General features: G+C 43.6%; 1 protein-coding gene across 1 annotated transcript in view; it reads right to left on the bottom strand.

Moving 5' to 3' along the window:
• The window catches only part of LOC113580355 (vang-like protein 1), a 37,246-nt gene extending 14,999 nt beyond the window's left edge, over positions 1–22,247 (bottom strand). Inside the window, 3 exon segments of the mRNA XM_035535050.1 lie at positions 1,001–1,130; positions 10,435–10,705; positions 22,064–22,247. Of these exon segments, the coding sequence (XP_035390943.1) occupies positions 1,001–1,130; positions 10,435–10,505 (201 nt within the window). The 5' untranslated portion in view covers positions 10,506–10,705; positions 22,064–22,247.
• Between the last annotated feature and the right edge of the window lie 2,609 nt (positions 22,248–24,856).

Genomic DNA, 24,856 nt, shown 5'->3' with positions numbered 1-24,856 from the left:
AAGAGGAGTGGGCCAAAATACCAAGTGAGACGTGTGCAAACCTGGTGACCAACTACAAGATACGTCTTACCTCTGTGCTTGCCAACAAGGGTTTCTCCACCAAGTACTAAGTCATGTTTTGCTTGAGGATCAAATATTTAATTCACTTAATCAAATACAAACGAATTTAGAATCTAAAGAGGGTAAGAGGGTAAACTTACAAAATCAGCAGGGCGGCAATAATTATTTTCCCTTACTGTACACTCCCCACTTTTTCCATCAAGCTCGCGTCCTCTACCTGGGAGCTTGAGGGTTTTGTGTATCATCTCAGCTGTTCCCCGGGACTTGCACTCTACAGGATGGAGATCTCGGTTGCTGTTCCTGCGATCATGGCTGGAGCCACTCTACCAGGTTGGGGGTCACAGCCCCTAGTGCACCAATTACTACTGGAACCACTGTGGCCTTCACCGTCCACATCTTTCCAGTGCTTCTCCCAGCCCTTGGTATTTCTCAAGCTACCACTATCATCTATCACAAGGGCCCTCTTCTGTTGTGTGTGTGTGTGTGTGTGTGTGTGTGTGTGTTAGAGAGAGGAATAGGAGACGATGTGGTGTAGTGGGGCAGTGATGGTGACCTCACCCCACTGAAATCTTTCTAAATAAACAGCTTGGCTCCACTCTTTGTTTGCAGTGTAATTTTTCTATTATTCTTGGACCATTTCTTTTGGAGGCAGATGGTATGGAAATCAACTACAGTGTTATAATGGCGTTCTGAACAACTCAGCTCATATTACAGCTCACATGGAATTTTGATGCTTGGGCATCCTGAATTTAGTAAAGTTTAATTTGCCACGTGCAGCAATTTGATCCATCATTAAATGTCGCCATTCATTAAACTTACACACACGTGCACAAGCATAGGAAAGTTTAGCTCCACGCTGGTGTAATAAGTGCCAGATACCTCCAGTTTATACGACATTGCTTTAGCACCACTGGGACAAATCTGCACTGGTGCCTCTCACCTGCATCTCGTCTCCGCGTGTGGACTGGTCCCCTAACAGGGGCTCGGCGGGCGGAGCGTTGATGGTGACAGACTTCTCAGAGCGGCTGCTGTCCTTGCTGCGAGACTTGTGTCGGTCTCGACTTCGCTCCCTGCAACGCACACGGAGATGAGCGTGAGGCTGGGATGCTTAACCCAGAATTCCAGAACTGTTAGGAATGAATGAAAGCTCTATGCCACCCATTCAGCACTGCATCATACCCTACATAAGGCTGATCTAACAAATTCTGATGGAAGTATAGCCTCAGTTGCACAGCAGTGTGGGAGCTGCTACTGCCGAAGTGCTGAATAGTTACTATTGTGAGTGACAACTGCGAGCATATACAGTGGGAAGGGCTGAGGGAGCAGTTATAATCCTCTGGTGTTTCATGGGGCTGAATGACCTCTGAGCATGAAATGTGCTATACAAAGAAAACTGCTTTGCCTTTGTTACTGTCTAAAATGCAAATTATGTTTTGTTTTTGTTTTTTACAGGCAAGCACAGTTTAGAAGAGCTTCAGATTATAGAATGTGATCTATGCTCAGTGAAAAAACAACACAACTAATCTTTGGGTTTGACTTTCAAACCCAACACACAACACACACACACACACACACACACACACACACACACACACAGCACAAAACCCACACACAGAGCGGCTGTTCAAACAAGATAAAGTGGGAAAAGCCAGAGGAACCACTGTTTTTTTTCCCACATTCATTCTCCATGGCAGAAATACCCAACTTTAATCACATCTCCTCACTGACCCAACGATTGACGGACAGTAAACTTCCCATAAGAACAGTCTAAGCCTCTCTTAGCCCAGCCCACTCTCGCCCTGGTTCACTGTTAGCCCCTCCTCCTTTGCTCTTTGTTCTTAGCCGCACCCTATCCTAGCCACATATGAGCTACATGAAGAGGGCTAAATCTGTACTTGACCTCAGCTGTGTGGCTCTAGAGGGACTTAATCCACCACCACTTAGTCCTTGCTCCGTAACTCCCCACCGTATGTTCACTGCGGAGTGCTCCGCTACTATCAGCGATTAATCCCCAAGTCCAAAATGTGATGGATATCTTCAGCCCAATTAGTTCTGCTGTAAACATTGACCAAATCACTAGTTCATACCACTGGCGTGTACAAGGCCTATTAAGATTAAGCACTAGTAATAGGTACTATTAGGGAAAAAAAATCAACGCCTTTAACAATTAATCACAGACCTTCTCATTTAAGACACGTGGATAACTTTCTTTTTGTAAAACCTTCTCTACTGACCCATACTTTTAGAAGCTGAAAGTGTTTCTAGGGCAAGATAAGAGGTAACACCTCACATGCATGATCTCTGATAAGGATATTGCAGCTGTCAAGTAACTTTAAAGTTTGACGTGTAGAGTACCAAACTGACAGCAGAAACTAGCTGTCACGTTTGACGCAAGCATTTCTTGGCTCAGGACACTTTCATCTTTTCCAAACAATGTCACTACAAAAACTATTTTTAAAAAAGCCACAGAATGATTTTTCCTCTTAAAGCTTTAAGAATGAGCATTTTTCCATAATGTAGTTTGGCAGCTGGATGACACCGGACTGTGGTAATAAACTCTTCCTTGTTTAATACAGAGAACTGTCTATGAGACGTATTGTTGTGATGGCCTGAGTGTCGCAGGGCGTGGAACTGGACATACAGACTCCCCTGACGTGATGAAAACATTTAATGACATAAAACATGAACAACAACAGTGGCACTCACACACAGTAACAATGGTGAACATGATCACACAAACAGTTTAAACACTAACAGTGGCGTTAACAGTTAACACTAACAGACATAAGCAAATGACATCGACACTAACATTAACCTCAACATTGACATTGACAATGACTAACACCGAGGCACGCACTATCGGGGGATTAAATAGACAATCACTTGACATTAAACTCTATGCAAGTGCATGCCAGCACAGGGGTGTGGCTACATACAAGGGTGAACCCCCCTACCCCCACTGGCCAAGAGGGGGAGTGTCCTGTGACAGAACCCCCTCCCAAAGGATGTGGCTCTCGACACATCCTTTCCAGGACTGCGAGCCCAGGCCACCGTGTACACATACGCAAACACTGTATGGCTTTGCCCAGAGCCCACCCAACATGAGGCGGGCTAGGAACCGAAAGCCCGAAAGACCTCTCAAAAGGAGGGAGGATGGCATTCCGGTACGCTCCTTGTAACATGCGGGGGAGAGGCATTCCCCGAGAGTTCCCCTTCCAGGATAGCAAACTCCAGGCTGCCGTACATACACACAGACAGACACAGTACGGCCATGCCCGGTGGCCACCCAGCACAAGGCGGGCCAGGAACCTCCCACCTGGGAGACCCTCTCAGCCAGGGAGAAAGGCAGAGTGCCTGTCTCTCTCAGGTCAGTCCGACGCTCTCCCCGCGACATGATGCGCCTAAAAACACACACAAGGCACGAATATACATAAACAATTACGCCAATCCGCACAAACATAAGGCGCTGTGCTGCAGCGCCTGCTAATCCCACAGGCGCTGTAGACGTGTCCTCGGCCTTGACGAACACGTGGGGGGTGCACGTCCGCCCCGGTTCCGGCCGTGCTTCTTTCCCGAACGGTCCCTCCTTTTTCCAGCCACTCTAGGAGCGCCCCAGAGGAGGTTTGCCTCTGAGGCTTTAGGTGTACCCCTCCAGTCTTGCTGGTGAGTCCATGAAAGGGAAGGAAACTGGGCTTCAGCCCTGCCCACCGGAGATCCCGCTGGCTCCACTAAACCACCCTCTTTACGGTCCTTGCGGGGCACATTGGTAATCCTCGGCCCAGGCCTGGTAGCCTCAGCCCCCCCAAGAAATTCCTGGGGGTGTTCCGCTCCAGCTCCGGCGTAGACGCAGACGCCGGTCACGCTCCTCTCCCTAATATCCTGGGATCCAGGCGGCAGCACGGGAGGTGCCTACGCACTTCCTGCTAGGAAGTCCGTCTTTTGTCGAGGGAGCTGGCGTCCTGTAGTGGCTGGTCATTCTGTGTCATTAAATGTTTTCACTACGTCAAGGGAGTCTGTGATGGCCCGAGTGCCGCAGGGTGCGGAACAGGATGTACAGACTCCCTTGACGTGGTGAAAACATTTAATGACATAAAACGTGAACGACAACAGCAGCACTCACACACAGTAACAACGGGGAATATGAACACACAAACAGTGTAAACACTAACAGTGGTGTTAACAGTTAACACTAACAGACATAAGCAAACGACATCGACACTAACATTAACATTGACACTGACAATGAATAACACTGAGGCACGCACTGATGCGGGTTTACACAGACAGACAAACACTCGACATTAAACCCCGTGCAGATGCACGCCATCATGGGGGTGTGGCTACATACAAGGGTGAACCCCCCTACCCCTGCATACGACAGGCCGTACCACGTGACTTGTGGAGGGGGGGGGGGGGGGGGGGGGGCGTCCCGGGACAATTGTAGTGTTGATACGTTCTGACCTATTGGCTGTTACCATGAGAATTACCACTCATGTAACCATCACCTAGTGATACACAACCAAATAAACATCTGTGAATCACTCATTTGCACATTAGTAAACATGGCAATCCCCAGAGTAGGGAAACAAATACTACTGCTGCTTAATATAAACCCTTTAAAAGAAACAGGCAGCTAGAGGATATCCTGGGCTTTTGAGTGACATGCAGCTTGTCCAAGCTGCAGGCCATGTGGAGGGAACTGCAAATGTTATGATTTCCATCAGATGCTTCCCAGCAGTGCCCTTGCACACTTGCAAAACCCTGGAGTCAGTAAGCACGCAAACCGAGTGCAGATTCCTGCAGAAGTGGTGGTTTGGCTTTATAGCAACAAAAGGAGGAAAGGGATAAAATCTGCGATATGTTCTGCAGGCTGTTTGTTTTGGCATTGTGTCGGCAGCGGCCTCAAGGTTCAAAACATTACAACTGCGGCTCATTAGTGTCAACACTTAAAACAAATTCTTAAGCCACATAGAGCCACAAACTCTTTTAGGTCCAGGGTAACACTTTTCGTATACTTTTCTTGCAAAGTACCAAGTACTATATCCATACCTAAGCAAAACAGCTTGAAAAGCTGATTTAAAAGCTTGAAAGCACCGCCAAATGCCTCGTCCTTTGCTTATGAAACCTAGCTAATGGGCATGTTCGTCTAAAAAGGCTGAGATCCCTAGCAGGAAAAATGGTAGTGACTCCCTCGCTAAACAAGAAAAAGGATGGATCATATAGCACTGCAGAGGAGAAACTAATTTAACCACACTCAGTTATGTATTGGTATAATTAGTGTTTGGGGGCAGTACGGAGACAGGCTCGCCAGAGGCTACAGTAAGTTGAGAGGTTAGAGTGGGAGACTAATGGGCAAGAGAACCTGCTAACCCCCAAAATCATAAGCTCATTCAGAGCAGCGGAGGACAAAGTAATTCAAACACAGTAAGAATCAGATTATCAAGACAGACCCTGAGGCTGAAGTGTGTGTGTGCGGGGGGGATTCTGAATGTCATCATGATACTGTCCAATTAAAAAGGATTTTGCTCAATATCCAAGAGAAGGAATTGGGTTAATCAACACACTGTAGCTTGAGAGTGATGATCTAAGACCAGTATTAGTATTTAACATGAATATTAATAGATAGGGTGCAGTCAGTACCTGTGCAGTGGTGACTGACTGGGATATTTATAGGGATATTCTGGTATAAACTAAACTTACTCTTTATCTAATGGTAATGTATTGTCATTTTTCACAGATACATTTTTGATGCATCTGTGCACTTAAACACTGAACAGCTTACTTGAACACACCTATGGAGCAGGAGCAAGCAGTTAGTACAGTAAAAAAAAAAAAAAAACAGAAATGTGAAATGTGTAATACAGCGATTTGATTCTGCATAAAGTGCATGTAAATTAGGATATAAATCAGCATAATTTGTTGTTTTAGAAACGGGACTACTTGGTGGAAAATGTTAGTGTCACGGACTGCTCTTCCCCCTACAGTGATGTGGTACGGCCCGCCGCGTGCAGGGGGATTCACAAATGCACTGTGTCTTTATTTGTGTAACCACGCCCCCCCGGATTGCACACATGTAGAGGGTTCAATGTTAATGTCTTGTGTGTCTGCTTAAACCCCCGTCCGTGTGTGCTCCCTTTGTTGGTCATTGTCACTACGTATGTGTCACTGTCGATCTTTGTAACCGTAACGTTGGTTTGTGTGTGTCACGAGTTACTGTGTAAGCGTTATTCATCTAATGTTAAGTGTAGATTCACAATTACAGTAAATGTTATATGTGAGTGCCACCATTGTCGTCTATGTTGTATGGAAATAAACGTCTTGCACCGTCGCGGAAGTCCGTGTATCCTGCCCTTCGCCCTGCGGTACTTGGGCTAGCAATGTTACAGTTAGCATTTTAGTATTAGAATTTTGCTTTAGATTTGAATTAGTATTTTGCTTTGCTTAAAAAGTGGATAAAACCTAATATTCACTATCTAAGAGTTTTTATTAATGTCATATTAAGTCTTTTTCATATAATATTACACTTATTTAGGTGTATATCTAATTGCTGTTGCTTTGATAAAGGGTATTTTAAGGCTATTTACAATACTGACTACTTGTTCTATTTGGTAACGTTATGTGTTTCAAACACAGTAAAGATGAATTTCCTGAGACCATGTCAACATACGGAGACCATGTTTCAAATTGTCTGTGGTAAGACATCTAGAGATTCATTCACAATGAACCCCCCAGAATCCCGTCATTCCTCTATGATCTTTTGAGAACATTTATCCCACAATTCCTAGTTACATAGTCACCAAAGCAACAGCCACCTAAAGCAAGAGTAGCAGATCATTTGGCACCTAAACTAGGCTGCCTCATTTTGTATTCTGCACGAGTTGGTTTCATTTGATTAATGACGTTTCACGCGTCGCTTCCAAATAGAGGTATTTGTGCGAATTGGATGTGATTCTTGAGGGCGTCTGAGCTTCTGCCAGATGTCTTTGCATTCGAGCCAATACCTGAAGTGAATGCAGTTTCTAGAAGCTTCACTATCACCTAGCAATCCACCCATGAACGACCTGTCTAGTCTTGCTTCAACTGAACTGTACTTAATTTTCATGCCAATTCAAGCATCTGCTCGAGACCAATTCCCCTTGTAAACGGGTAGTGGAGGCTAATTTACGACAAGAGTCTAGCCGGTTAGCCAGACACTAACGGCTCTTGAGGTTCTCTCATTCAGACATGAAGGAGCAGCAGGTTTCCATGTTATGTGGTTGCCAAACTAAATGATCGAAAGTTAAGCACTTCTTGTTTATTCTTGTACTTCCTGCTCTTGTTGAGCGATAGTAAATACCCGGAAAATATTTTAATGATTCTCTTTACACTTGAGTAATAGTTGTGTCACTGTGACGTACAATCCTTCAGAATTGAAAACGTAGGGCTATAAAGACGCTGCAAAAACAGAACAATAGAGAAAGACATAATATAGTATAATTATAAATTTGGCCACTTAACCAATGTGTGGCTGGGAAACCTCATAAATATATATCACCTGTATTGGAAAAATAGGCATCAAAACAATCTACATTAAATATTGATCAGTTTGAGTCTTGTGAAAACAGCATGTTGATAAAATTAAGATTGGAACAAAAAGTTCAGTGGAAACAAGTTAATGGTAAGAGTGACCTTTGTATTCAAGTCAGGTCAGCTTCAGCACGACAGCTGCAACGTGCTGTTCCTCAGATCCTCACTTTCTCTGTTATGATGATGGGGGGGGGGGCACTACAGGGTTAGAGCTTCTGGTATGAGACTGCCTAATTCATTCAGTTCTGTGTGTAAATCAAGTGTGGTAGCATATAATTAGAATTAGGCAAATCAAAAGGCCACATTTTCCACATGAATGAGTGCTTAAATGGGACCCAGACACTGGACCCCTAACTAACAGACTGACACTGAAATAACTGTTTCCGCAGAGATTGTGCAGATGTCTTGCAAATACATTTTGTCCTACTTAGGGCTCTTAAAACTTAGTCAATTTTAGAAATGTTTTGTTGCTCCACCATGGCATTATATTAGTTGTGTAACAACTATTACACAATATTTAAATAAAAAATATACCAACTGCACAATTTTCATCTAGGAACAAGATAAGTTTGTGATTATGCTTAATGGCATCAGCACATCTGTATGTAGTGCCTGAGAAAAACTGCGTTCCAGGACGTAATCTTGTGTTGTGTTTACACTGACCTCCTCTCTCCTTATTTTGACCTCCTGTCTCCCAATTTACACTGAGTCTCCCTATTTTCTATTAATAATTTCTCAAAATTTCGTAGGCACAAAATCAAATGGGAGTTTTTCCCAATTTTTGTGTGGGATATGTATCATGGTGCCTGGCAACCCAAGCCAGAGGCAGAGGTGCGCATGCTCAAATGACCCTGCCTGATGTTTTTCACTCATCACTGCGCTGTGCTCCGCCTCCTCAGAGATATACAAACATTGCTCGAAAGAGGACTCATGACAACTTTGGTGATGCTAGGAAACTAGAAATGAACTACGCTGGCCACCGTAGATCTTACAGGCATGCCTTATAATCATGGGCAGGAATGGAAGGCGGCTCCACAAAGTAAAAAAGATCAGTGTTATTGTGTTCACCTACTTAACCTACTTAACCTCTCGACATGTTGTTTCTTGAATCCTGAGTAATGCCCCTTTAACTTATAGGACATAATTGCAACCTAAGTTGCAAAAATAAAACTGATCAGAAAAATCTCAATGACATTTTCAGAGCACCATTAAAGCTTCAACAGCCCTAACCGTGTTCACCTGCTTTGAGCTACTGTTCTGGCCATTTATGGCCCCTGCCAACTAATACCTAGTTCAATCTGCAAACCACAACATGTAACCTTGACAAAATTATGATATGCTGCAATTGGAAAATTGGTTAGTCATGATAATCAACTAAAGCTGCCTCCATGAGGTTCCTTACCAAAGGTGTGCTTTCACAGAAAAAGGAGCACACTTATGGGCCTATATCAAGTAATCCTAGCAACGCCGGGGAGACCATGACTTCCATTTTGTATTTCTGTTTGGAGAAGCGATCTTAGCACTGTGCAGCCACTCTATCACTCATTCTGCAAGTGTTTCGAAAAGAGTTTAATGCGCACAGGTTGCAAAAGCAGGCTCAACCAAGGCAGGTAGTAAATTACTTCTTGTCCAGATGTGTGTGGTTTTTCACGATCACCTGGCAGAGTGACTGAAGTGAAACCAGGATAACCAGTTTCACACTTCAACACCAAGTGCTTCATGTTCTGCTCTGAGCACTGTGTAGCAGAGCACTGTGACTTATGACTTTAACACTAAAAAGAGCCATGAAGGAGAGAGAGTGAGAGAGAGAGAGAGAGAGAGAGAGAGAGAGAGAGAGAGAGAGACAGAGAGAGAGAGTGTGTGTGCTCTTGGTGTGACAGCTCCAAGTGGCACTTAGAAACTACCCCCACAGGGACCTATTATGCTCAAAGCTGGCTTGGGAAAAAGACAGATATAAAGTCTATTAAAATCCTTAAGTCTGTTGTACCACTAAGTGTATGTTCCTTGAATATCGACATGATTGATAGGTCAGTATGGGATAAGAGTGAGCTTGGAGACTCCAGGGAGGCCTCCTTGATATTTCCTACATGCTCTTGATCTTTCACTATATATCATGAAATACTTCTGAGACCAGAGAGCTCTGTTTGGGGATAGAGAACTAGACAGAAAGATTATGTCATCACAACTTCAAATACATACAGATCACCAGTGCTGAAGGGAGAGGGATATAGGGAGCTGATGGAGAGAGGAGGAAGAGATATGGAGAGGGAGAGACACAAGGATAGGGAGATAGCCAAGAGCTGAGGGAATGCAGGTACTTAGTACTTCAGTATAGCACATGTCAAGCAAGGGTTATGGGGGGATACACTGGAGAGAGAGAGGAGCATGAGAGAGCGTTGAACAGACAGACAGATGGACCGGTGGGCACACAAACAGGTAGACAGGTGGCTAGACAGACAGGTAAAAAGAAAAAAGTATGAAAGAAATAAACTGGGGAGACAGAGAGCGAGAGAGAGAGAGAGAGAGAGAGAGAGAGAGAGAGAGAAGGGTATCAGTATCCAGGACCCTCAGCACCTGTGTCCTATTGCCTTCCTGAAGCTGTCAGTTCGAGCACTTCCACTACTGACAGACAAATATCCCCCACAAAGACAAAAGAGGAGGTGGAAAATGGAAAACAAGACCAACAACTGAGACTTAAAAGTTAGCGAGAGTATTACTTTCCAAATTTTGAAAGATATACCATTTTCTCAGAAATATAACTGTTGTAACCATAGCATTCTCAGTTCGTAAAGAGAAGCCTCTTCTTACCCATGCCTGTGGGACCCCCTTGATCGTCCAGAGTGGTACGAATAGCCAGAATAAGTGGACTCAGTGTCCATGGTGATGCTATCTTGCCTCAGCGATTGGCTGAGGGCCTTTTGGAGGTTGATTGGCTTGGGGCTGGGCAGACGTAGTGGGAGCTTGTGGGCGATTTATCTGGCAGGAGTTCGAGCTCGCTCAGGAGATTGGCGGAGACCGTGCGCTGTCGGGTGTCAATCTGGGACACAAGCCGGGGGGCTCCCAGCCATTAAGCATCAATCTGGAAAGACACAGAGAGTAGGATTTTAGTCCAAGTCAACAAAAGTACGCTCAAGTCCACGAACAAAATGAAATTCAGAGTTTTTACCAAGAAATGGCTGGTAAAACAGCAACCTCAAAAAGTTCCAATATACACCTTCTCTCATATCTGTTTTCAGCTAAACCTCATCTTGCCCAGTCAAGCATTTCTGCCAATGGCTTGGCTGGTTAGAGAGAAATATCTGCAGAAAAAAAAAACACTAATACTTTTGAATACTGTTGGCGAAGCCAAAACCTTTAAGATTTCAGTCCAGTAAATTCTATTCTAAGATTGTTATAGATCCAGTTTTAAACCTGGTATTCAATTACTGCTATATATCAGCACCGCTGAGGTAAAAACAGTTAATTAATGACATTATAAATGTCGTAATAAAACAGAGGGCAATATGGTAAGTACTTCTCAAAAGTAAAAACAACATGCCTATCAGGTTACCAAGTAATCAGCGGCACTCTCATACCACATCAAGCCATCGCCAGAGAGATAGAAAGAGAGAGAAAGGGAGAAAAAGGGGAGTGAGAAAGAGAGAGAGAGAGAGAGAGAGAGAGAACTAGAGAAAGGCCAAACACACGAGGCCCCTTCTAGAATCAGACACATATGCCGCTGCAGTGGATGTCCTGGACGTTCTACCAGTCTTCACTGTATATGTGCATAAAGAAGCAACTTGTGACTTCATTAACTCCATCTCCCAATCGCAACCATCTGCACTCATGTGAATTTGAGGACTGTCCAGATCATGTGAAATTATGTCACCATATTAAGCACACAAGTTTTTTGCTTGTTTTTGTGGCAGCAATCTGGAGAGACTAGGCTAGGCTCCATCTGAACAGAAGCAGTTATAGCAAGGGAATCATTACGACAGTGGAATGATGTATCAAAGAGAAACTTGGGTATGGCTTGTGTGTGTGTGCATGCATGCATGTGTGTGTGTGGAGTGCAAAAAGATTCTTTGGTGTGAGCCCCATTACCAGACCTCTCTAAAATATTCTTGCATGTTACAAATTAGAACCAGCACTTTTTTCAAAGCAGATCTGCAGAAGACCCAATTAAGCACATGCAGAGAGAGAGATAGAGAGAGAGAGAGAGAGAGAGAGAGAGAGAGAGAGAGAGAGAGAGAGAAATATAGACAGAGACAGAGGGATAGAGACAGAGACAAGAAAGCTGTTGCATCTTTGAGGATGTGCAGCTGTCACTTTAAAGCAGTCTAATGAGTCTCAAGTTTCCAAGGAGAAGACCAGAATGGAGGACTCCAGTCAGGCTGGAATAAAGCATGAAGCCCAGTGTGAGACAACACAGAACACTAGGACTCTCAGAGCTGAGACTGAGATGTAAGGACTGAATATGAAAGTTTCAGGCAGGAACTAACAAGTAGAGCCCTGTCGAAATACTGCTCTCTCTCTCTGTGTGTGAATGAGTGAGTGAGTGTGTGTGTGTGTGTGTGTGTGTAAGTGAACTATTAAGAGCAGAGAAAGTTCCACTCTCTTTGCTATACAGTCTGTTTCTGGAGACAAAACTAGTAAGAACATGACAGACATAATTGTAAAAACATGATAGACATGATAAATTACACATTTAATTCTTGGCCAAGCACCTGGGAAATGCCACCCCCCTCCTAGCAAACCCAGCTGATTTCTACCCTCTTTGAATAACAACATTATATTAGTATTACACTATCCATACCATATTCCACCGGCTAAAGAGGAATTAGGTCTGGGTTGGGTTAATCTGGTTTCAATTCACATTACCCTGACTCGATTTAAGATTGATGTTAATTTGATTCAATTTGCAAATCAAACGGTAACTGTAATACTCACAGTGCTCATGTGCGGCCCTGGAGCGTAAATCGCATGTACCTGCGCGATGAAGCTGGGAGCATTGCACAACACGAGATGTCATTTTGTTGTAACTACTTTTTACTGCACTTTTGACAAAACCATTCCATCTTGGACCCCAGTGCAAAACCATTCCATCTTGGACCCCATTAATAGTGAAGGTGTATTTGGCCCAGACAGCAGCTTGCTGCTAATATGATTAGACATCATACTGTTACTAATTGCTTTTTCTACACTAACTAGTATCAGGATTCGTCTTCACTGCAGTATTTGCCAAATTTAGTAATCTGATAACTCCAGTGCAGAGACAATAAGCAAAGCCCCAGGGATTGGATTAAAAGGGGAAAAAAATGGAAATTTAGAGCCTTCCTCAAACTCAAGGTCACCTTAGAGTGTTATTCGACTTAACGGGATAACAAAAAAGACAGAACAAAAGTAGAACAAATGGCTACAAAATGCTTGGCCTCGTTTATGCTGTGAGTGCCAGGCAGCTACCACCATGCCAGTCCTACAGCAGTGTGGCGGATGGAGGATGGGTGCAGCATGGAGCCGAGGGTGTCCGACTGATATGGAGTCAGCCAGCTGCGCGTGATGAAGAGCTGAAGCCACATCACTTCGGGGAAGGGGGGTGGAAGAGAGGGAGGAGATGAGAGAGAGCGTGAGAGGACAGAAAGAAAGAGAAAGTGAAAGATGGCACAGACTCCCAGTGGCGGCTGGCCGGGGACCTAGCTCCCCCTTTCTGCTGCCAGCAAACACACTCCCCTCAGAGACTAGCACTGTTTGAAGGACGCACACACGTCACCAGTAAGCAGTGTATGTGTGTGTGTGTGTGTGTGTGTGTGTGGGTGGGTGGGTGGCCTGCTTCTAACTGAAAGTGAGAGAAGTGTGCATTTTGAGATACATTTTGAGCATTACGAGGACTCTCACACTGACCACAAAACCAGATGTTCCATCCCAAAAAAATCTTTTATTCTTGCCCCATGCACCTGGTGTGTTGCCTTTGTGGCCAAAGCTCTGGTGTGCTGTGTCTATGGCCATCGATACGGTGCGCTGTGTCTGTGGCCACAGATCAGGCTGAGATTACCGTAATGATGGTTGGACACGTCCTCCAGGGGGGAACGGTGCATGTGCTGGGCGACAGGGTGTCCAAGCTGGGAGTGGGGTGGCACCCACAGCCAATCATGTTACACATACCTGGACTTCGGAAAACCATAAAGCACAAAATTGATACCTTCCTTTTATGTCCCCAAATCGACAGCATCTACTTTCATCCAATCACAAACACTGACCCAACTGACCTGCTTTCCTTTACTAGTCCATTTGTCACCACGATGTCCTATGCACTGACAGTTTGCACCTCTTTCCAGAAGAAAGAATGGATGACTCATCTGCTTCATGAAGTCTCCACACTAGCTCATCCGCTCCGAATTGGTCCTTTCGTGTGCAGATTTCCTTTCGCTACAGTTCCTCACAACCGTTCATGTACATGTGCTGAGATTACCAGGTTCTTCTCCAAGTGTCCTCCTCCCTTGCCACGGTAAATGTTCATCTTCTTCTGACAGTCTGTCTCTGTGCTTCACCCTTGAATGAACATGCCCGTGATAACTGCATCTTTGCCAGTCATTTTTGATGGCGATTCCCGGAGAAGCTCTAAATAACTGTACTCTGCTTACACATCCTATTGCCCGCCCTCCTCCTACTTGTTACAGACAGACAGCAGGGACTAATGAGAAAGCTGGAATCAAATCCCAAATACCCAAAAATTAATCCAAAAGTTTTATTCACATGCCATTCCAAATGTATAACCTGAAGAAATCGCCTACAGTCACTTTCCATAGTTTTCCCATTGCATTAGGCATGCAATGCACACCCTTGGAAACAGGATTTTAAAGACAGAACATTTCAGAAAGCTCTCAGTATTCTGGAGCTAGAGCTGAGAAAGAGAGGTCCTGGTGAATCCCCTGTGATGGTGGGGAAGCGAGCTAACGTACCCATTCAGCACTTCAGAAGCCCTCGCTCCACACTCCGCTCTCCAGCACAACACTTCAAGGGATTATGCAAATATCAGTGGCGCTCGTTATTAGCAACCTGGGACACGGGGGATTAAAACGGCCCCATCGGAGTCAAAATATTCTAATACATAAACGTCATCTTCGGGCATTTAGCACTTACACAACCAAAGATATAATTTCTTAGTTATTATCGTGATATTGGCCTTTGTAATACTGAATTCACGAACGGCTGTGATATGCAAATGAGCCATCAAACCATTCATTATATATTTTTTGTGGTGTGAGGATCCCAACCAATCTCAGATACTGAATGCTTCAATGTGGACTGATAATCGCAGTATAGGCTTTTCTGTCAGTATCGTGCAGACCCACTTAGGCTCTGTCCAGCAAGCGGTCATTTGATGGCTACGTGAAGGGCTGCTCAGTGATGAGAGGACTGTCTGTGCCTGACGCGACATGAATCGTGCTGACGCCGCAGTATCTGTGGACCTTGCGGCTGATTAAACGGCAGGTAGAGATTTAGAAGCAAGCCGCGCACAAAACACGCATTGAGGATAGGCCGCATTTATAAAGCTTGCAAGCGCTGTTCCTGGATCTGCATGACATTTAGGTGTGTGGGAAGCCCTGCAATTGAGCATAGTGAGAAACTGACCCCAGGGCAGCAGTGAATCTGTGGAAAAAGGGACTTTGGAATCAGGGGTTTGCTGCAGTGGATAGTTAACATACATGTACCTTGTCAGTTTACCTAGGCTAGAAGGTGAAATGGAAAGCCAAGGAGCAGCTTCTTTACAACAGCCATTAACAAACAGAGCATCTTGATGGCATTTTATGGCCTTGGCGTTTCTTTCGTTTTTGTTTTGTTTTTTTAACCACAGATCATTGTTTCGAGCAGCTGTGATATACATGCCTAATAAGCCTGTAGGTCACCTTAGTACATATTGGCATTATTACTATACACTAGCAAATAGTTAGAAGATGTAGATGATTCAAAATTGGTAAACTCTGAGCATGAATTCAGGACCTCAGTAGTAAACTAGTAGAGATAGTTACTCTGAAAACAAATGAACTGGAAATTGTGACAATGAAAACTGTATTGTCCAAGCTAAAGTGCTTTGAGAGCACTTTGGATACTTCTGGGGATGAGCAAGTGCTCATGAATGAAGCCAAAATAAATAATCTGTGAAAAGTAAGTAAATAACTGGTTTATGTGTCTAGAGAACAGCAAAGAAGAGGTATGGCCTCATGCAGGAATCCTAACACATTCGCCTTCTTCCGTAACGTGACTGAAATTGTCAATATGAGTGTCTGCTAAATGCTTAAAATGTAAACGCAAGATCTGCCTAGTTTATGTACTTTGACTTCATTACAGATCTGAAAATTAAATACACAAATGCACAACCAATCTGGAGTTCTTTTTTACTTCACAGTACTAGAGATACTATTTATTCTAATTTAAGACCAATTAATCAAAGCAAGTCTGGCAAAGTCAATTTTCCTTGGTTATGCCTTGTACAGATTAAATGTTCATGAGGATTTTATAAACATTTATGTAAACATATCCTCGTCAAATGCTGGAATCCTGAAACTCGGGAGCTTATCGAATTGATATTTTGCCTCTCGACATATAAAAACAATGCAAAAACAGGACCAAGGTCATTTGGGGAACCTTCGGTTGCCCTGCATATTAAGCAGCTGTCACAGCTCTGGGCACAGCAGCCTGAGTGGTAACCTGGCCCCCAACCACAGGAGTGCAGGTTCTCCTCCCTGCCCCTGCCCATTCAGTACTGCGGCTGCCTTCTGGAGCACACCACTTACCCCATACTGCTGTTACACGGTGCTCCTGTCTACCTTACTCCTATACAACTGCCTTCACAAACAGCCGAGGTTTTCTTCTGATGTGATCTGTGAGGGTGTGTGTGTGTGTGTGTGTGTGTGTGTGTGTGTGTGAGAGAGAGAGAGAGAGTGTGCCAGCATCAAATATCCCACAAAAGAGGCGAGTGCCTCTCCTACCAGCCAACCCCCCACAAACCTATGCGCACTCGATGAATAACGGCACAGTGACACGTGTGTCAAAATGAAAAACAGACGCACACTTTTTCATCCTTCCTCCTTGTTTCATCCCAGAAAGAGCATTCAAAGAAATAAATGGGGAGGGTAAGAGAAGGTACATCACCAACAAAAGTTCTTTCACTGAGCACAGCAAGAATACAGCTACATTTCAGGAAAGATTTTGTCACTATGTCGTGCAATGGACCTGAAAGAAAGGCATTCTTGTTAGAACATAATGCATTTGCTTTGAATCCACGTTGTGTGGTGGAATACAGGATGGAGAGAATGGGTGTTTGAGTGATGGCAGATGCCTAATTACATGATTGTATGAGACTGAGTGTTTATGAGTCATTCGAGATAGCCAGTCACATGAGTGTTTGTGAATGGGTGCCTATGAATGAGTGTTTATAAGTGATGCAAGATGGATAGTCACACAAGTTTATAACTGAGCGTTTGAGTGATGAGAGAGGAATGAATGTTTATAAGTGATGTGAGATGGATAATCACAAAGTAATTCTAAAGTACTTAGGTCATTTGATGGTCATTAGTTGAGAAAGCATGGTATGTGTCATCAGTTGTGGATATTTTGCCTTGCATATGCCAAGCTTTTAGTCACGTGACACAAAATACAAAATTACAAGCCTCAAAGTGTCCAAAAAATGTAGTTCTCTCTCTTGCACATTGGATTTTCTCCTGTCTCTTGCACATCTTTAGAGTTTCACAATTTCACTAAACCAAACAAAATACTCAGTGTAGTGGCAAGGTGTAAACAGAATGTTTCCTACGAGATCCCACAGACATGATAGTTAATTGGGATTTGTATACAGCATCAGAGACTAAAGCATTAACAGATAAGAGCTGCAATTCCCGTGGTTTTGACCAATCTCTAACAGAGATAAAACACACAATAGTTCTCAGTAATTCTCTTAAAATGCTAATGTAACAAATTCTGCCACATCTTATGCACCACATAACTTTAGTGACATAAACATGTTTCTGTCCTGTGTTCTCCTGGATAAGGGTGCTGTGAGCCAGTGAGTGTGTTCTTCATGCCTAACACACTTGCAGCGTTATAAAACCTCGCCCATGATTTAGGAAGCGCTGGATGCTTGGCCGTGGCCTTGAGGAGAGTGCTGTCCTACGTGAGGTCGGGTCTTTCAGTACATCACTGCTGGAGTCCCTACTGCATGACATACTCTACTCATTCAGCAGTCCTCAGCTGGGCGTGTGACTCACAACTCTCAAAATCCTGAAAAGGTTTGACATGAGAAGCATTCCGTTTACACGACATGCCAAATTGCAGGAATTTCTCACCTGTCCTATATTGCCCTTAAGGCGCTCAATCACAGTACCGAAAGACGCATTCACAAGGGCATGTGAGTGAGTAGTACTCAACATTTCTGGTGGGAAACAATATGGAGATGTCTGTTAGGTGGCCATATTGCCATCATTCAAAAATAATGCTCTTAGCGAAGACAGAGGCTGATGGGATTAATGGTCTTAACTGGACATTTACAAGGGAGAGAGCTCAGATGCCATCCAACGATGACATATGAGATTTGGAGATGGAAATGAGCTAATGGGCTAAAAAGCTAATGAGTGTTCCTTTAAGCCACATCAGGCACTGCCCCTCCATGGGCACTTATTACATCATCCTTAAAACCAACACTGAGTGAAGAATGACACAGGGCATTTTCTTAAAAGCTATTTAATAAACATTATAATGAAAAAAACTGATTTTAAACTAGTAACACAATTTACCTGAACCGAAATAGAATACTAGAAGATGGACTGCAACTTCAAACCCAACAAACTCTCCTTTTTAATCAACAAGGAATCTGCTGAACTGTTTTGTCAAAGGGCGTACATCAAGATGAACAGTGGCACAAACTGGAGATAAGGCAGACTTCTCCAGACTGGACCATGTTTATTTTCTTACAGCTGTTCTGTTGGTTCATTTGTTCCTGCATAAACATCCTCCCATAATGACCAGCCACACCCCTTCATTCCAGAACATTACAGAACTCCGAAGGAGACCCATAAAGGAGTAGGCACACAGAAAGTACTGCAGAACATTTTTCCAAACACTTACCTGCAACTTCTAACCCTAGCCTAAAAACCCAACGCCAAACCTGAGCCATCTCTCAACCTAACCCCTGACCTGTGGGATATTATTAGATTCGGTATGTTTCCCAAACGTTATTTTAGAATATGCCCCCGGTCACTGAGCTGCTGAGCTCTTGGAATTTAGGAACGAGGCACGCGTAACAGGAGAGGGCAGGAGGAGGAGAAAACAAAAACAAACAAACCTTCTCAGAGTTGCAGAAGCTCTGAAAATCATCCATATCTCACAGTCATTAGTGACACCACATCAAGTGTGCAAAACCGTTCCGTAAACAAGCAGACGAAACAGGCACTGCACCCAATCCCCACCCCGCCCAAAGCGGAACGCCAGTAACAGGATGACAAGAAAAGAAACAAAAGACATAAGAATAGAATAATGGAGAAGCTGAAACGTGCAAAGGCAGAGGACGCAATCGATTCACCGTGCATCTCCGCTCTGCAGACTAGCACAAGAGGAGTGTGCTGTGTGAGGAAGGAGACTGCTCATCGACGGTCAAAGTTGGGCTGCATTACCACGGCTAATCTTGGATTTGAATCTTTCTGCCCTTGTTGCGTGGCAAACTGTTGACAGCTCAGCTGGCGTGGCGCTCTGTGCAGTGGACTGTGAGGCAATGGCCCTGACAGAAGCGCATCAATACATGTTTACAAACTTTGCTGGATTCAGTGTGTTTTGTGACGTGGATGACTCTGATGGATGGCGGTGTAACTTTTTGACTTGGAGACTGCACTGTGAGCACTCCTGAACTATGTATTTGGAATCAAGATCTCAACAGAAAAGACGGGAAGGAGAGAGAGCGAGAGAGAGAAGGCAGAATGAAGAGAGACAAATCCTGGCACACAAAAGAAAAGGCATTGGCTCTCATCCAAACCAGAAATGACAACACACCCAACTTCAGTGTCCATAAGACCAAACTTGCAAACAAAGAAAAAGGAAAAGAGACAAAGACAATGAGTGAAATAGAGAAGAAATCCTCAAGTGAAATACCATCATACTGCTCTTTTAGTCTGAAAACAAGCCCGACAATGCCTCTGCATTCCAGTTAAGCGTGTTAAAACAGCTATAAAGGAATAGGACCATATAGAAAAAGTAGCCTAAATGGGGTTGGATTAGTACACCCCTTGAGTGGGAAAGTGCATTCTGTACATTGCTGCAGTCTTGTGAAGCCCATGGTCACTTAAAGTGAACCGAATTCATGCCACAGAACTTCCTCAACATTTTGGAATGCCACCTTCTCCACCAGGATGTTAGTAATAGGTGAAGGAGCAAGAAAAATCAGCGATGAAGAATTCACACATAAGGACACACACACAGACACTGATATACATTTGTATGGTCATACTCAAGCCTCTTTGATAAATTTGTCAGCTCCTCCCACCATACAGAGATAAAGAGAAGACTTATTTCTTTTTGCATTTCATCATAACTAAACCATAATGCTGACAGACATAACCTCGTGCTGTCTCTAAATATGACAGGCTTCATACATCATGTGCCCCTGAGAACCGATTACCACTGCAAGATTAATTAATTTTTCAAAAGGATGTGGATTAGAAAATGTCCCGTTCAGTCCTGTAAAACAGGTGAGAAGCATCTCTAAACGGGAGGTGGGAGTGGGCTCTTCAAATCCCACGTGAACACCAGGTACAATAATCACACTTTTTCACTGCTGTCAGATTCCTGGCACAGACAAAACTATATAATTGTCGATGTTGAATTATTCATTGAACAGCGGGGAAGAAAACCTTATTCTCCTGAAGAGACGACTGGTTTCCCTCTTTGGTGCCAAGGTGTGCTTAAAGTGAAAATCAATGTGTGGCGTTTTCTTGACATAACAGACACTCACAGTTAAAATGCATCAAGCAGTTAAAAACATCATTTTAATAAAGCATTAAAACATTTCAAAACTCTTTATGAAACTGCACTGGTCTTTCATCTTGTAAGTCTCTTCTGAAGTCTTTTTTTCAACAATGTTTTTGTCTTTGTTACATTGTAAATTGACCTTGAGTTTGTGAAAGGCACTGTATAAATAAAACTGAATGTTATTTATTATTATTATTTTGAGCCACAAATTAGTCAGGACTTGTCAATCTACTGAAACATAACATAAGTATTAGGCTAACTGAAGGAAAAATATCACGGTGCTAAAGATTCATACGTTCAATGTGGACTGGAGACATAGACTAAACTCCCCAAAAGGCTCACACTGTTAACGTTGCTTAGCCATGCACATAGACCCTGCTACTGGGGTTCAGGTTCGGTCCCAGGTGTGCAACGTGCCTTAGTCAACGCTGAATAATAACAATGTAGTGAAACGTGTAAGACTGACGTGTAATTGACGTTGTTGTCAAGACACTTCACCTCAGTCAAACTAACACAAAATCACCAGAGATTATGTGTGCACCAGTGGTTTTGGTATTCCGGTTATGTATTATCCGTACCACAGTGGTAACGAACGAGTGTTTGCCAACTCCCAATTCTACCTGTAGCCTCCCGCAGTCCAAACAAATGGCGGACGCAGCAGGAAACTCCCCGGTCCTCTCCAAGGCCTTGAGAGCCCAGCCCTGCTCCATAACCCAAGCAAGAGAATACAAACGCCTCTCGACTCACCGGTTCAAGCAGAGAGGAAGGGACCTGTACGGAACAATAAAACGCTGCCCAAAGACACAGAGTATCAGAAGTGGTAGAGAACAAGTTGGCGGCATTAACCTTTAAAGCAGCGTGTGAACGCCCGCGGCTTCCCACTCAGGAGCGATTTGGAATTCCGTGGAGCACCCACGGGGAATTCTCAAGCGCACCAGGATACAGTGTAAAACTGCAAGGCGACCAAAGTACGGAACTGACACTGTGTGTGCTAGACTTAAGTACTTTTTAAAAGAAAGCAAGCATTTGTTAGCCAACCGTATCAAGTTGTTCACATTAACAAAACCGCCGACTGAAGTGATATAATGAAAAAAGAAATTGAATAGCTCACCGTGGCTTCTTTAAAACATTTCGGAAGATAGGATACGTTGCTAGCTGGTGTCCAATTTGGGGGGGGTAAAGAAGACTATCTGGCGGAATTTTGCACGTTATCAATTTGTGACTAGGCAGACACAGACAACCCACAGAAATCAGAATAAGAAAGTCATTAGTGAAGCAGTCAATGAAGCAAAAGAAATGAATCCTGATGCAAAATTGTAGACATATTTCAACCCTAGCCCACTGCCCTCACGTAGCTCGCTAGCCAACTAAACCTTAACGCTCGGTTACCGGGTGGGCACGCGGAATACACCCGACGGACGTCGCGAATAATACGGCAGCCTACCTTTACCGACGCGTGGCAGTCCGACAGACACGAGGACGGGAAAATCATATACACGTAATCCTGCGGTTCAGATCACACTTTAAACTCAGCCGGTTTCGAAGCCCCAGTAATGGAAATAGCCTCGAAATATTTGGAATAACAGGGGGGCAGTGTTTCCTTTGGAAGTGAAAGGAAGGTGTAATAACGACTGCGACGCGCTAGGGGAACGGCAGACAATTCACTACGATGTAATGTTTCGTAACATAGTTGGATCTACATTGTTGAACTGCACAACTGACTCACGTGTTGCATATCCTTAAATGCATTTGTCTATTATTTGTCAGTAATGTGAGTGACAGGCTATTAGCAAGTGTAGCTATGTGCCATAGAAACAAACAGGATTAATAATACATTCTCTGAACGTGAGACACATAACGCAGTCAGTGAATCCATGGGTTTGGAGTTTATCAAAGGAATGGAGTGGTGTTTATCACAGGAATGGGATATCAGTCAACGTTATAGACTTAGTGAAGTATGTCTGTCTCTCTCGCTCTCTCTCTCTCGCTCTCTCTCTCTCTCTCTCTCTCTCTCTCTCCCCTTCTCTCTCTCTCTCTCTCTCTCGCTCTCTCTCTCTCTCTCTCTCTCTCTCTCTCTCTCTCTCTCTCTCTCTCTCTCTCACACACACACACACACACACACACACACGTTCAGCAAATGTAGGCATTATATTAATGGGGTAATCCGAGTGCACGAGGCAGGACTTCAAGCCCACATGCCCTTATAGCCTTTACAGGAGATAGTGACATTACAACATGCCCAGTTAAGAGGTTCCCTTATCCTGCTATTTTTCAGACTGTATCTGAGTTAACCTTCGAAAATGCTTGCAATAGACAAAAGACCGCTTCTTCTTATTATTATTATTAACACACACACACACACACACACACACACACACACACACACACACACACACACACACACACACACAATACACACATAATAATAAGAAACAATAATTTTATATAAGAAACAATAATTTTATATATATATATATATATATATATATATATATGTGTGTGTGTGTGTGTGTGTGTGTGTGTGTGTGTGTGTGTGTGTGTGTGTGTGTGTAGAATATCTATTAAGATCATGCTAATCAACACCTTCCATTTAGCTCTGTCATCTTGCTCCTTCATTATTGAGACAACACAGGCAAACCCAGGCAATGCAAATCCTAGAATGCTCTGAACATGGAATGTAAGCATTATTTTATCTCACTGTCTCTTGATAGTTCTGAGGTTTAGGAGCCTTCTGAGCTACTAATCCACCTTCTCTGACTTCATGAATACTCCCATTATGTGTCTTTTGCAGACTTGAGACATACACTGGAGATCAAAATTAGAGAACAATTTATGAACACTTGATTTTTTCAGAAATAATGTAATCTTCATTGATCAACATTTGAAGGATTTTTTGTTAGGGGTATACCATGCCACTAGAACACTGTTTTACAAAATAACCAATGTATTTCAACATATTTTGCGGAAAACACAATGATCAAAATTAGAGAACAGCAATGGCTGTAGCACAGAAAGATTACAACAAAATTTATGAAGGTTACAACAGTCACCAATCAGTAGGAAATGTACAGGCAGTTGCTTTGAATGACTTCAGCACATCTGCGGCCACAGGACATCACTAGTCTCTCACACTGCTCTAGTGCGATTTTGGTCCACTCTTCCTGCAGTCTCTTCCACAGTGACTGTTTATTGGCCATAACTTTGTCACCAAGGATTTTCCAGAGGTTTTCTATTGGGTTTAGATCGGGACTCTGGGCTGGCTATTTCATTGTTTCAATGTTTTCAGTTTCAAGGAACTGCTTTACACGTTTTGTTGTGTGACGGGGCATTATCCTGCATGAAAATTGCTGGCTGATTGAGTGATGAATGCAAGGAAGGAACCACATGTTGAAGTTTCTGATACACACTTGCATTCACTCTGCCATGTAGCTGTATGAGAGGTCCAACTCCTGCTGCCGAAAACATTCCCCAAACCATGACACTTCCTCCTCCACCTCTCAGTGACTTCTTTGCACACTTTGGGTTCAGGCTTTTCCCAGTTTGTCGACAAACATAATGTTTCCCATCAGACCCAAATAAATTAAACTTGCTTTCATCACTAAAGTGAAATCGGGACCACTTCTCCTCTGTCCACACAACATGCTCTTCAGCAAAGGTTAGTCTAGCCTTTTGATTCTTTCTGTTAATTAGAGGTTTGGTCTGCAGAGTGGGCTTTCAGTTCAAATGCTATTAAACATCGAGACACTGTATGGCGAGACAGAGCTTTACAATGTTCAGAGCTGAACCGGCGAGCAATTCCAGCTGCAGTGTTGAATCAATTATCCATGGAGATTATCGTGTCCTGTCTTGCATTTGTCTTTCGTGGGCGACCAGCCTTCTTGGGGGACTTGAATGAGTTTATGATGTTTTAAAGATGCAATATTCTAGAAATCACAGATATGGAACGATCAACTTCTCTTGCTATGGCTGATAGGGTCACCCCTTTGGCCTTCATCTGGACAACCTGCTGCCGGAGGGTTTCAGTCACTTTGGAACGGCTCACCATCTTGCAAAGTCAGTGAATACTGGAATGTTAGGCTGCCAGTTAAATAGGGTTTGTCAGATAATTCAGGAAATTAGCACCAGGTGCCAGATTAACACCAATAACCTGCAGGTATCTGAAAGTGTTCTGTAAATTTGATCACTGTTCTTTTTTAATTATCTCATTTAAATTTTTATGCTGTGCTTTAGAATATAT

The sequence above is a fragment of the Electrophorus electricus genome, chromosome 16 (assembly GCF_013358815.1).
Source record: "Electrophorus electricus isolate fEleEle1 chromosome 16, fEleEle1.pri, whole genome shotgun sequence".
Classification (NCBI taxonomy): Eukaryota; Metazoa; Chordata; class Actinopteri; order Gymnotiformes; family Gymnotidae; genus Electrophorus; species Electrophorus electricus.
This window is presented reverse-complemented; position numbering and strand designations above follow the sequence as displayed.